The 13,898-nt window shown below is 37.4% G+C and overlaps 1 protein-coding gene across 7 annotated transcripts in view; it reads left to right on the plus strand.

Annotated features, from left to right (window-relative positions):
* Positions 1-13,898, plus strand: part of FAM184A (family with sequence similarity 184 member A) — a 74,085-nt gene that overhangs the window by 44,024 nt on the left and 16,163 nt on the right. For 4 of the 7 annotated variants that reach the window (XM_054279326.1, XM_054279328.1, XM_054279329.1 and 1 more), the window contains exon 10: positions 10,160-10,201. The exons of the other annotated variants lie outside the window; for them this stretch is intronic. In XM_054279326.1, coding sequence (XP_054135301.1) covers positions 10,160-10,201 — 42 coding nt within the window. The remainder of the gene's footprint in view (positions 1-10,159; positions 10,202-13,898) is intronic. 7 annotated transcript variants of the gene reach the window in all.

Here is a 13,898-nt window from a genome sequence, read left to right on the forward strand (position 1 = left end):
TTTTTCCAAGCCATAAATGCTGTACAAGTGATTTTATTGACTCCAGTTTGAAGAAATAGCTGATAATGAACAAACATAGTTTAAAGTAAGAGTAACAGATTTTGGAACTCATTAAATGACTGGAATGACTTAAAGTGATTTCAGGGTGTTATTGTGAGATGGCTTTTCATTTGCTGTCTAATTTGGGAAGTCTAATAACTGAACACACATTTTAATATACAGCCTCTCCCAGGAGTGAGTCACAATATATTTTGCTGATAGGGGAATTTAAGCTTGTCAAGTCTTGTGGTTTAGGCTCATAAAAGCTGGAGGCTTTCAAAGTTCTTGGTCTGTTACTTTTTACAACAGGAGCATAAAGAGAATTGGACTAATTTTATTCTAAGTTTCACATTACCCAAGTTAATTTACTTTCTTTACTTCTACCTGTAAAGGTAGAATATCCCTTGAAAGGGATATATTTAATTTTCCATAGTTTTAACATACTTTTATCTCTGCCTTTCAAAAATACCATGTTAAATCTAACCTACAGTTCCAGACTGGAAAATTACCATGTTACAAATTAACTTTTTTTTCTGCCTGTGCAAGAAATTTTGGAATGAGAAAGCTCACTGTAGTAAGGAGAATTTAGTAGAGAATTTTTGGACATAGGAAAAGGTCTCCATATGCAAAATGGTTGTTTTTCTTTTCTCTTCACATCTTTTACTGTATCAGAACTGTATGCAAATAGATTAATAGCATGTGAGGACTATTTTTTTTCAAAACAGCTGTGACTTTTCCATACCACTGTTTGAATTGCGTAGTTATTTAACAGAGATTGAAATGGTAGTAGGGAATTAAGCTTTCTCTCTGTAAAAATAGATATTTTATCCATTACAGCTGAAAGAGAGAGAATTCCAGACCATAGTGTAAGCGATTAATAACTTAACTCTTGGACAAATGGATTTTTAGTAAGTTCCTCCTGACTGCAGTACACAAAAGAGAGTCTCTGAGAGTTGTAGTGACCTGGATCACAGAATCACAGACTTGCTTAGGCTGGAAGAGGTCTCAGGAGGCTGAATTCAGCCCTGAATTAGAAGGTTGCTTAGGGCTCTGTACAGTCAGTTCTTGAATAACCTCTAAGGATGAAGATTCCACAGCATCTCTGAATAATCTCATTTATTGCTTAATTATCCTCAGTGAGCTTTTTCTTTCTATTTAGACAGAACCATCTCTGTTTCAGTTTGATTGTAGTCTCTCATTGTTCTGCTGTACACCTTTGTAACAAGACCGGTCCACTTTCTCTGTAACCACCTCCTAGGTACTGGAAAAGTATTAAGTCCCACAAGCCATTTCTTCTTTAGCCTGAGCAAATAGAGTTACCTCAGAAGAGCATCTGTTCCAGTCCCAGCCTTCTTGGAGGTAGCTCTCTGCTGAATATGAGCAAGTCTATCAACATGTGTCTGGTACCAAAGCTGAATGAGCTGGAGGAGGAACATTTAATTTCTGAATTAAATGTTATAATATATAACATTTATTATTAATATTAAATGTTATAATATAATAGAATATGCTATTGGAATTGCGGGGTGGGACATGCCTGGCTTGTCTGGCCCTTGCTGCTTGACCAAAGGCGGCAGCTGTGCTGGTTTCACCTCAGAGACACCTTTGGCTGTCTGGATGCTGCAGCTGGGCACTTGGGACAAGTTCAGGCAAGCGGGAACTCAGGTTTACCTCTGGTGGAGAGGCTTTAAGGCAAGGTGAAGGAAAAGGAGTCAGTTCTGCTGGAGGGTTTTGATCCAGAGCTTTATTCCTGGCACACAGGCCTCTGAATCTCGTAACAGCTCTAACAGAACCTCGAACCGCATGGCTATTGTTCCTTTTAACCCTGGAGAGAGGGAAGGGGTAGGAATCCCACCTACCAGGTAAGGGGAGGAAGTCTCAGGGGAGGAATGACACCTGGATGGCCCAATATCCCCCAGGGCTGAGAGGCATCTTTTGAGCTCTGCCAATCACTCAGCGCCCTTCTGGAATGCCAGGATTGACAGACAGCGCTCAGCAGGGTAGGGTGGGGGAAAGCAGAGGCGATTGACACCTGGGGAAGGACTGGGAAACTGAGGCAAGCTATGACATCACAGCGCAGCAATATGCCCTCCAGGTGATGTGCAGTAAGGGCCAAGTCCATAGCACTGGTCCTTTCCCTCAAACTGCTGCTTGCTGCTGCAGCCCAGTGTGCTGCTGGCACTCAGTGCTGCCACACCATGCTGCTGATTCATGTTTAGCCTACTTTCAGCAAGGTTGTGCAAAGCAGATCTGTAACCAGTATGGACCAGTGTATGGGTTTGGTCCTTCCTGTCTCAAGGACCTTGCATTTTTCTTTGCTGAATTTTGTGTGGTTCCTGTCAGCCTGTACTTATAACCTAGATGGGTCCCTCTGGATGGCAGCCCATTTCTTTCAATGCATCCTTTCCACTGTGTTGCCCTGCACCAGGGCATTCTTCCCAGCTTGGTGTCACCCACAAACTCCATAAGGATGCTCCTCTGTCTCCTCCTCCAGAAATGATAAGGTACTGAAATAAGCAGGTCCTGGAATGTCTTAGAAATTCTACCCTGAACTAGTACTGCCTGAGATACTGCAGTAGGGCTGTGAAATTGTGGAGTTGTTACACCCTGGTTTTAATTTGTGGGAAGATGTATTTAAAACCCATTTGAAAGGTGTGAAGCCTGTATAAAATTAGGAAGAGAGGGAATCCAGCTTCTCTTTCTGCAATTCAGATTTTTACACCTGAAATAGTGGTCTGCTCTATACCAGTAATATTATACAAAGATTTATCAAAACAATACAACACCAGGGTCTCTGCTAAAAATTTTTAAATCCTGACTTGACAACAAATGTGGCTGATATGAGTTCTTTATGTTGAGAAAGTGTCCAGAGGTTCACCACTTAGTTGTATAGTTTCTGTTCATAAAGGTTGCATTCAGAAATTAAATGTTCATCAATACAGGTACCATTTTTTAATATGTATTGATGCATCTCTGATTTGATTTAAAAACAAGCTACAAGGAAGTGTATTGCCTATCTTGAAGTGTAGAAATGGTTATGTAATCATAAAAGGCTGAAAAAACAGGTTTAAATATAGCTACCTAAACTGTAGAAAAATACAACATAGAGTATGCCCAGCTGGGAATGCTGCTGACTGGTGCTGGAAAGCTGAATGAGCAGACACAGATAAAAATGTTAATTAAAAGAAACCCAAACAGTTTCAATCAAGAAAAGTATGCCCATAAAGTGTACTAAGCTGATTTGAGTTTTAAAAATTATGTTATTCTCATCTACAAATTTCTGCCATTTCTATTTGTTGCACGTTTGAGAGGTGGTATATAGCTCTTGCATAAAGCTAGGTAATGATTTTGCTTTCATACCAGTAATGATAAGTGGTCCCTCACAGAGTGCAGGTAGGGTTATTGTTATTCTAACAGTATAGCTTTGTTACGAATAAAAGAATCTTGAGATGAAATGCTACTCAGCTGATTAAATGCTGAAACACTTTCTTGCTGGTTGCAAAGCACCATCAACACTTCGATGTGGTTGGTAGTTTAACCATTGTATCATTGTATAGAGACCAAATGTGTAGTTTTTATCTTTGATACACAAAATTATTCTGGAAGACAAAGGAGAAAGTACTTTTTCCTTTTTTCCCTTGTAAATTGCACGTAGTACTTCTATGTCAATCCATTCAAGAGTTTCTTAATGAAATATGCAGTGAATTCAGATATGCTTGCTCCTTTCCATTCCTCTTAGCTCTATAATGGGGTTTTAACGCTTTTCTTAAAACCATTTTACTGCTGAGAAAGCTTCAGCCAGGGCCAAAATAGCTCTCATTTTCTTTTTTTTTTTTTTTTTTTTTTTGAAAGCATAAGCATGTTCTTTGTCTGTTTTGTGCAACCTTCATTTCTGGGCACTGAAACATACAGGTTAAGATTTGTATTTTTCTTATCTGTTTCTTCTTGTGATTTTTTTTTTCAGTAAACAGAATCAAGGGTTCTCATTGTGCATGGCCTTTCCTATATTTGAGCAAATATTGGTTCTCCTCTCTTCCTTACTTTTCAGTAAAATGTCCCAGTAAAGTGAATGTTTTTGTCATTATTTTTTCCCATATGTAGCTTTCCCATTCTTAAGTAGCTTCATACTTGCTACTTGTGACATTCTTCGTTCTTAACTTTGTCAACTTTTCACACCAAAAATGTGTCTTCTATCAATGGGAATACCAGAAGTAGTACAGCAAGACTGGATTAAAGTATACTATATATGTTTTGGTAGCTGTTGTTTGTTTTTCCTACTGCAAAGACTCCTTTTTTTAAAAATATGTTGATATTTCCTCTTCAGAATTTGTTTCTGTGATGACATGCTCCTTTTTGAACTGTCAAAGTAAATAGGAGAAACTTTGATGTGTATCAAAATGTAAATATTTCCTTCTGATGTAGTTATTATTCAAATGGTAGTTTTCAGGAAATGACAAGCTCAGTCTTAACATACTGGTCTAAAAATCCTGATTATTCTGCTGTTGATGGAATGTTGAGAAAAATCCCTGAGCTCCTGTGCACATCTATAGATGGCTTTTGATCAGGCTTCATCCAGAACCAGTTACTTCTCCATCTTTAGTTGCCTCTGTCGAGGTGCTTATTGCAGAGCTGATGTGCATCCACATTAACAAAATCAGGCAATGCTGCTTTCTTTCCCCAGCACAAGGATTACTGGCCTGTTCCACAGCCTGGGTAATCCTTACATTAAAAGATTTGCTGTCAAATGGATGCTGAAAATTTTTACAAGAAATAACCTGCACATACCTTGTATCAGTTTCCAGAAAGAAGGGAGATAAACTTGCAGCACAGAATCATTTTACTCAGCTCCCTGTCACTTGATATTGTCCTGAACACCCTGTCTAAAGGCTTGTCTGTCAGAAACAGAGTGGAGGTAAACTTCAAATAACTCCCTCTGAATTTGCTGTGGTGATTCTTGTATTCAGTAATACTAGTAAGGCTACCATGACATCTAGTGGAAGGTAAGAGATGTTGGGCAGGTTTTAAAAAGCACTTAAAAATCTAAAAGGTGGAAATCCAAAAGAACAAAAAGAAAAGTTATACCAAGGAGGGAGAAAAGAGCAGAGGACACCCTGGAATGTAGTTCAGGTTAATGTTTTATGGCTCTTCTTCACTCTATAGATACCTGTTTTTCTGAAGGAGCATGCTTGCTTTGACTGTTGAAAATTTTGACAAGTTTATACAACTCTCAAAACTGTGGTCTTAATGGGACTGTGCTGTAACTCAGGCAGGCCTCACAGAGAATTAGAGGAGATTTGGGAGTTTCTGCCTAGATCCATTGTCTGTGTTCATCCTGCCACTCACCGCTTGTGTAGAAGAATTAGTGCTCCTGTATTCCAGGTGGGAAACCTCAGAAACTGCTTCACATGAGCATGTGGATATTCTCATAGTCCAAACTCACTGCAGTTCTTAGAGGGCCAGCTACTGAGGGTTTTCCCCCTGGTTCATGACTTTTTACTTCTCAGTAAGGAATCCCTCTTGTTCTGGGCTCCCTATTCTCTGCAGAGATATGATCCTGATGGTGAGTTGGTGCATTTGTTCTGTCCACATTGGCCATTGTAGTGTTGTCTGAAGCTTGGACATGAAAACAAATGCCTAAATTCAGCTGTTCATTAAGAGCTTTTGGTTTTGGTGAGCCCGTTCAGCCCAGACCGTGCCTTCATCATTATTTTGCTCTTTGTTTAAAAAATTCTGAATATAATGGAGGAAATTCATTAAAGACCATTTACAATTAAGAGCTACTCAGCAAAGCAGGCAAATAAAAGCAACAGAACAAATCAGTGTTTTTGAAGTATGAGTTTGTTCTCTGTTTTGTAATAAATGTCTTGCTGGACTTCTTCATCTCTCTTTTGGTTCCTTCTTAATTTGTTTTTCTCCCATGGTGTTGTGTTTAATTCAGTTAAAAATAAATATCTTGGCTAATGCTTGAAGTTGATATTTTCTTATACAAAGAAACCTGTCTACCTGATCCTGAACTTCTAGTTGAAACTTAATATCATGAGTTTTTGTTTGGCAGTAAAACTGGAGGAGATGGAAAGGCTTTTAATTCTATTTGACAGTGGATGAAAAGAACATGGAATTCTTAGTATTGTGTAAATGAGTAAAAAGTTTAATTTGACATTTGGAAGTTCACACTTCCAAAACTAGTAAATAGAAATCTAAGCCAAATCCAACAGTAATACCATCCCCAAAACAAAATTTTAATCCTGTATTTATATATGTTTTTCCCTTAAATGTAAGATGAAGACTTTGGCAAGCATTTAGTTTTAAAATGCTTCCCTTAGCCTCTTTGCTCTGTACTTGCTAGAGCAGCTTTTGCTTTTGGTTCAAAACCAATGAAAACAGTGGACTCTGGAAGGAATGAGAGAGAACTGATGAAGTGGGGCAAAATTTGTTTGTGATTCAGCAGATGATTGAAATTCTAGATTAAGGGCAGTGATACTTCTGTGCTCCAGGAGGAATTAGTTAAGGTGTGTCTGTAATCTTTAAAATCCTGACAGCATTATGACAAATAAAGGAATGAAGCCCTAATAACTTTCCAAAACCTTTAAAAATTATCAGGACATTCAAATGTACTTGTTTTTCCCCTGACCATTGAACTTGCACTTTGTTGGATTAAAAGAGTGTATTCTAATATCCAAACAGCTTCAAATCTGCAAAATACGTAGGCCAACCCATGCCTACGATTTTGCCTAGAAGTGTGGTAGATTCCTAGAACTGGAAGAGATAAAAACTCCATCTTTTTAACGCAAGAGGGTAAGTTTCCCACCCTCTGGCATCCTGAAGATAGCACCTTCCCTTTGGAGTTGCTACAAAACCAGGAAGAAATCAGGACCAATTAGATGCCAGAGATTGTTAAAGATTTCAGAATGCCTTGCATGTACTTCTTTTACCTCACCAGAAAACTGTTGAGTTTTGAGACAGGGAAAGGACTCTAAATGCTGCTTTTTCTTCCCAGTGTGAGAGGGCAAACTTTGATGTAGCTCTCCAGTTGCTAGCGTGTCAGAAGCCTCGAGCCAAGTACAAAACGTTGTAGTAGCAAACAGCTGCTTTCCAAATCTCTGCGGAGTCATCTGCCACGTAAGCACTGCGCAGCCAGAGACTGTGCATCTGCTGACAAATCAGTCCTTCTCTTCAAAGACCTGTCTCGAGGGAGAGTTTTAGGGTTGTTGTTGCCATTATTAGATGGATAAAGTGGGCTTAGGCCAAAGGTTCCTTTGGGCTTCTGTGCTAGGCACTTCAGAAACTCATTTCCTTTACTAATGTCTGATGGATGCAGGTAGGATTTGTTGTTCAGAAAGGTAAGCGGCATCTCTGGGAGGTCATTCTTAAAATGAAGCAAAGACTATGTAGCAATCTAGATCTGCTTTGATAAAACAGATAAAGTAGGAGCTTTCCCAGTAAGGGTCTCAGGTTTTACACAAGAATTGCTGTTTGCCAGCAGTGTTTTGAAACTTCAGTAAACCATATAGGCAAGTCAGATTGTGACAAAATATGACATTAAAATGTCAGTGAGGGAAAAGTGTTACATAACTGATCTTTGGGTGATATGAAGACTGATGCTGAAATTAAGTGTCAAGCCTCTCTAATCTCGTTGGAAGTAATTTTTGGTTCAGAGAAACCATGAAACAGGAGAACTTCCATACATTCAATTAGTTAATGTCTTGTAGGAAACAAGGTAACTGAATGAAAATGTGAAAATGTCACTGGTTCAGTAAATGTCCTTCTTGAAGAAAATGACACCATTTCATCACCAAGAATGGCCCCTGTGACAGCTGTGATTGGAACACAAGCAACTGTTCATTACAACAAGCAAACACAAAGCTTGAATAGCTTCAAATCACTAAATCTGTTCTTTACTGCAGCACACATTTGCCCAACTAAACTGAAAACTCAGCTCTTCTAGGAGAGATGTTGAAAGAGAGCTAAGAATTCCAGTCTTGTTCCATGTATTGTTTGCAAAGTCTTTCAGTCCTGCTGAGCAGCCTGCAATGATCAGTTCTAAAGATGCTGCATATAAAGATGCAGATTCTATTCTCTGCTCTTCCTCTGAGTCATGGTGAAGCTTCCTTGGTTGCATCTGAGGCTTAGCTTTGCATATGCTGAGGGTGGAGAAGATAATACTTCTACTGAAAAATGAGACAGCAAAATCAAGTGAAATCAGGTTAGCTAATACATCTATACCAAGTAGAGATGTTTTTTCAGAAGTGTCTGTACTTTCAAGAAGTAATTTAAGCTTGTACACCCCATAGGTTTCAAAGAGAACTGAACAAAGATTTCTTTCACCACTGTAACATCACAAATGAAATCTTGAATTCCAACCTGTAGAAATAGAGTGATAGTTAAACCCACCTGCTTCCTTGTTTTTTAATCATCACTTTTCCCCATCATAGATATACAGACAGTAATAACTATGCCTGCATTCTTTTTGGTTCTTAATACTTTCTTTATCCAGAATGTGGATGGACCTTGCTATGGAAGTACTCATAACAATGTCTGGATTTTTTACGAAATTTCTTAATAACACTTAAACCAGTGCTATTTTGGAGTACTACATTTTGAATGTGTTCTGCATACGTTTGAATATGGAGTTCCATGTGATTTAATTGCTGCACATTTTGCTGGAATGAGCCTCCATTCCAGTTGACTAGTCTATATTATTTTATTTTTACTTGGAACTTCTCTTCAGTGTAGTGCAATGATAACTTTTCTGCTTCAGGTGTAAAATCTAAGTATTTCTTAGTTGTACCACAGTGCTGAATAGATGCATCCACCAATATGAAGTCCCAAATGCTCTAGAAAGTGAACATTTATTTAGCAGGAGTTCATTCTTGTTCATAACAGCTTCCCCCCTAAACAAGCTTTTTCCCATATGGGAAAGGAAGCACAAAAAAATTGGGTGGATTTGTTCAGAACAGCAGTGTCAAAGTCCAGTGTTGGAATCAGAGCTGTTAGATTATGGTCTCTTGCTTTGTCTGCTGGAGTATGATGCCTCCTAGTGTTCCACTCTTGCATAGATTCATGTTTATAACTCCCTTACAATTTTAATAAGCTTATTTTGGATATTTCACAATAATGTATTTTTGTTTTGTGCCTTTTTTTTAGATTCTTGAGGCTGAATAACAATTTCTTTTTTTATTTTGGCAAAGTGTTATCTAATAGTTCCCACCTACAGGCTTTCAGGCTGGTGTCAAAATACCTGCTGTCTCCTGGAGAAAGCCATCTTCTTCAGCAACCTGTGACAAAAGGGGAAAGCAGTCATGCCGGATTTGAAATTACTCTTACTTAATTTCTGATGACTCTGTTCTGTGCATGTGTTTGTGCTTATCTACATAATTCATATATATAAACACACAGGCATTTTCATATACATATAAATTACATCAATTTGTATGATCAATAATATTTCACTGAGCATTTTTGTGGCAATATGTTGGGATTTTTTGCTTTTCATTAGTTATCACCACTAATATAAGTGGTACATTAAATCATTTTATTGCTGGAGACTTTCAGGAATATTCTTTTATATGTGCCTTTGGTTCTGAATTTTAAGAAAGATAAAAGTAGTATTTTAATAGAAATGTCTTCATTAATTGCTAAACTCATTTTCTGCCCTTTAACAGTGAAAATTTATCATTAATATTATGTACTTAATATGCTTGTGATAGTTGAGACATAGCTGATTGTCGATTGTGCCCTTATATAACATCTGTTCATTTACTTAATGATTTCTTCCCAAAATTTTTTTGCCGTAAAGGAGAAGAAAAAACAAGTGGATAACTTCAAAAGTGTTCAGTTGTGTAATATATGTCTATATAGTAATAATATGTTAAAGAAATAATGCTGTACTGTATGTCAGAAACATAACATGGTAAACCACATCATTCTGTTCTGTGTTCAGTAGCTTATAGACTAAGTCAAAACAACATATTCATATTTTTTCCAGATGGCTTTCAATTTATTTTTCTCTGATCAAATTATAATTAATGTTCTATGTTTACCCTTCCTTCCTTATCCCTTTTTCTTTTACTTAGTTGATTTCTGAATGTTTCCCTTTATTCCTGTGATCTTTCCTTCATAGCGGCACTGTCTCGGTGAAGCTTTGCATAAATCTATCAGCAATGTAAGTGATCTGCACTTACAGCTTGTGAACAGGGCATGCTTGCACTAATCAACCTGCATATCCTGCAGTGCTGCTTTACAGCTTAAGCCCATGAAATGGGAGACATGATAATATTTGAGACGAGAACATGTGCTGCTATCAAAGCTTGTGGAGTGCATCCCCTCATCTCTGTGTCACTGTGTGTGCATCACTGGCATCCAACACTCTGTACGTGGTCATAACATGAGCAGTGTCCTTATGTCATTGTTAATGCAAGCAAGCTTGTGGGCAGTGCAGATGTGTATTGCAGAGCTTTCTACAAAGCATGGGATCGATGCTCTACTATAATTTGCAGTTTTGCAGTGTAACTCATAATTGTAGCCAAACTGGTTTTTTCTATTTTTTTTAAATTCTCACTGATGTTTTTAATGTGCTGAAAACCTGGGATAAAAGTATTGGAAGTTCAGAGAGTGGTGTTTAGAGCTGTTTTCTTTTGAATCCTCAATACAGAGGTGTACAGAAAGGGTAGTCCAAGGACATACAAAAAGAGGCACTGATGTTCTCAAAACATGCTCTTAAGGATATCAGTCTCTGCAGTGAATAATCAAAATATAATTTAAAATCACATGCTCCTCTAAAAGGACTGATACTTTAACTTTTTTTGTACTTTTCAACATCAAAACAAATTATTAGAAGGGTAGACTAATCTGACTTGCTTGCTAGAATCATTTAATCCTCATTGTCCTTTATTTTCTGTATAGTCTATTGATGCAAACAGACATCTCCAGACATTGACTCATTTCAGGCTATGGTTTTGCAGTCACTTTAATCTGGTGGAAGGATGAGCTGCTCTTGCTTATTGCTGTTCTCTTTGAAGATGGCTTCCTGCCCAGATGTCAGACTTCTCTTGGTCATCTCAGTTAAAATGTTTTCCACATTTCCAAGACAGAAATGAAAACAAAATAATTTTGCCCTTGGCCCATGCTCAACATATTTATAAATTATATACTGATAATTGTCAGAATTTGGAACAGGAACTTAAGTGAGAGATAGATTTAACTTCAAGCCAAAGATACATTTTTCTCATATTATGTTAATTAAAATTTGCCTAAGTTACCGTGGTTGACTCTATTTGACTGTTAAAATGAAAGGCTTGTTAGAGTGTGATCATTAAATTACCAGAGGTTCTGCAGGACTGGGCAGGGCTTCCCCTAGAACTGTGCCTCCTGGTGGCCAGGGTGAACAGGACAGGACAGTGGTGAGAAACCTGAGGGACAGGAACATGGCCAAAGGGACCAGTGAGAATGGGTTTATGGGTGAAGAGAAGGACCAGGTAGGTATGAGGTTACAGAAAGGTGGGAAGGAGAGAAGGGCCCAGCAGTGAACATGGGATGGATTAGAGTAGATGGGGATGTGAGTAGACCAAGGGAAAGTTTAGGTAAAATAGTTTAATTTTTTTGCTGGAGAAGGATAACAACCACATTGCAGTACAAGAAAATGATGCAGATATGAAAATTCAGAGCTGGCCATGCTGGCAGGTGCATGGTGCAAACTCACCTCTTTAGTGGGGGGAGTTTCTAGAGGTGAAGACAAAAAATACACTATATATTATATATAGATATTAAATAAATGTAATAATCCACAGTGGAGGTAGATTATCAGTAGAGTTACACTGGAGCTAAATAATTTTCTTTCACAGGTTGTTGATAAATAAGTAAGGTAGGAAACTTTGCAGCTTATAAAAGCTTATTCAGATTAGAATAGCTGTAAAAGGCCAAGGGACTTGGCAATAAAATATCAGATTAAAGCCAATGTAGGTAAATGCAAAATGATACACAAGGAAAGAAAAATTGTAACTTTTCTGTAAAACGATGAGCCTTACCTTCACCTGTTACAACTAGAAAATAGATTTGGGGACTATGATATATAATTCTATGAAAACATCACCTCAATTCTCCGAAGGAGTCTCAAAAGCAAATAAAACTTTAGGAATATAGGAGAGAAACAGAGAACATAACATGTAAAACCATATAAATCAGTACATAAAAACAGAGTTTACTCTCATGTCCAATAACTTGTGCTGCTTTGGACTCCTAATCTTAAAAAAAGAAGTAGTAGAAAAGGGGTAAAAGTAGGGAAAACGTGATCATAGATATGAAATAACTTTCATACAAGGAGAAACTCATTAAGCCAGAGCAGTTCAGTACAGCAGAGTTTGTAAGGAGGGAAATGATGGAGAGCTATAGAAACTTTCATGAGTAGAATACAGCGAGTGGAAAGGGAACTTCTTTTCACTCCTTTCCATTACAAGTACTGAATATCATCATGTTAAATTGGCATGTCTGCATTGAACTTGATGCAGGATATTATGGATACTAAAACTTTTATGGGCTCAGATAATGGTTGTTATTATTTCTTATATACATCTGCTCCAAAATACCTCTTCTGATTTAAGAAACATTGCTAGTTCCAGGTAGACTACTCCCTACATTTATGCTTGGCCTTTTTTTTCTAGGGTAATCCTAGTTGGTCCTTTCTGCAGGCAAAACCAGAGATCAGATAAAACTTTGGTCTGACACTATGCAATTATTATATGAAATTTGTATTTAATGTCATTAGTAAAAGGTTTTGCAAAACATTGTGTAAGCCTTCCCTACATTCCTTTAATAGCAGCTAATCTTTTTCAAAGGTATCTGAAGTACAATACTATTTATACAGTGTATGTTAGAGTGTATATTCCCAGTCACAAAGACCTTGTGAACCTGAAATACGACAAGCTATGCTTATTTCATTTAAATTAGTCTGATTTTTGTTTTCTTTTGCTTTACTTCCAGTTTTTGTTTCTGTAGCTTTTTTCTTTCAAGTCTGCTTAAGCTGTGTCCTTCTGAAAAAAAAACCTTAACCCACATGTTTGGCAGCAATGTTCATGCTAGAAGTTGTACTTGGTATGCTGCAATTAATATTCTGCTAAGCGGTGGATTTAATGTTCTCTAACTCAATAACTTGATGTGCAATGTCGTTACGAATTTGACATAATTAATTTTAAGGTATGCTGAATCAAATGACACTATCAGACTTCCATTTATAATTCCATATTATGCAATGCTCTGAGGCCTGAAAAGTATCCTTACTGATTCAAATTCTTTGTCACTTGGCAATTTTATTATCCTTCCTTTGAATCACTGTAGCAAAATTCTCTTTTGGGTAAATCTTGTTTCTAGAACTGGAGGGTATCTCATGAGTAGAAAGGGAATACAGGTTTAGTACTCTCAGTCTGGAAAGATGCTCTCTGATGTGGAGAACAAAGTATAATATTATTATAAAAAGGTAATGGGATAAAAAAGGAATATAGTGTACTATAATACTTGTTGGATAAAAAAGCATTGTTTGTAAAATCAGGTGTTTCTAAGAAAATTAGTTGTTTGTGACTCAAATTATTTAGATCTTGGAAACAAGCATAAAAATCACTCTCATAGTCTTACTGAACTAACAGAGAAATGTGTGATGGGAAATCCATCAAGTGTTACTTTTTTTTGATGTTGAGCGGTACTGTTTCTTTCTAAATGAGAAAACCACTAATAAGGTAGGACCATAGAATACAAAAAGATGTAAGAAACAGTGTAGATGTCACAGGCTGTCCTCTCCTATTCCAAGTGCAGGGTTATCCTTGCAGAATGCGTGTTCCCCTCAAGAATAGTTTAACAATCAAGTGTTTAGT

Source organism: Melozone crissalis, unplaced genomic scaffold (genome assembly GCF_028551555.1).
Source record: "Melozone crissalis strain CALT ecotype California unplaced genomic scaffold, PUWL_Pcris_2 ptg000027l_1, whole genome shotgun sequence".
Lineage (NCBI taxonomy): Eukaryota > Metazoa > Chordata > Aves > Passeriformes > Passerellidae > Melozone > Melozone crissalis.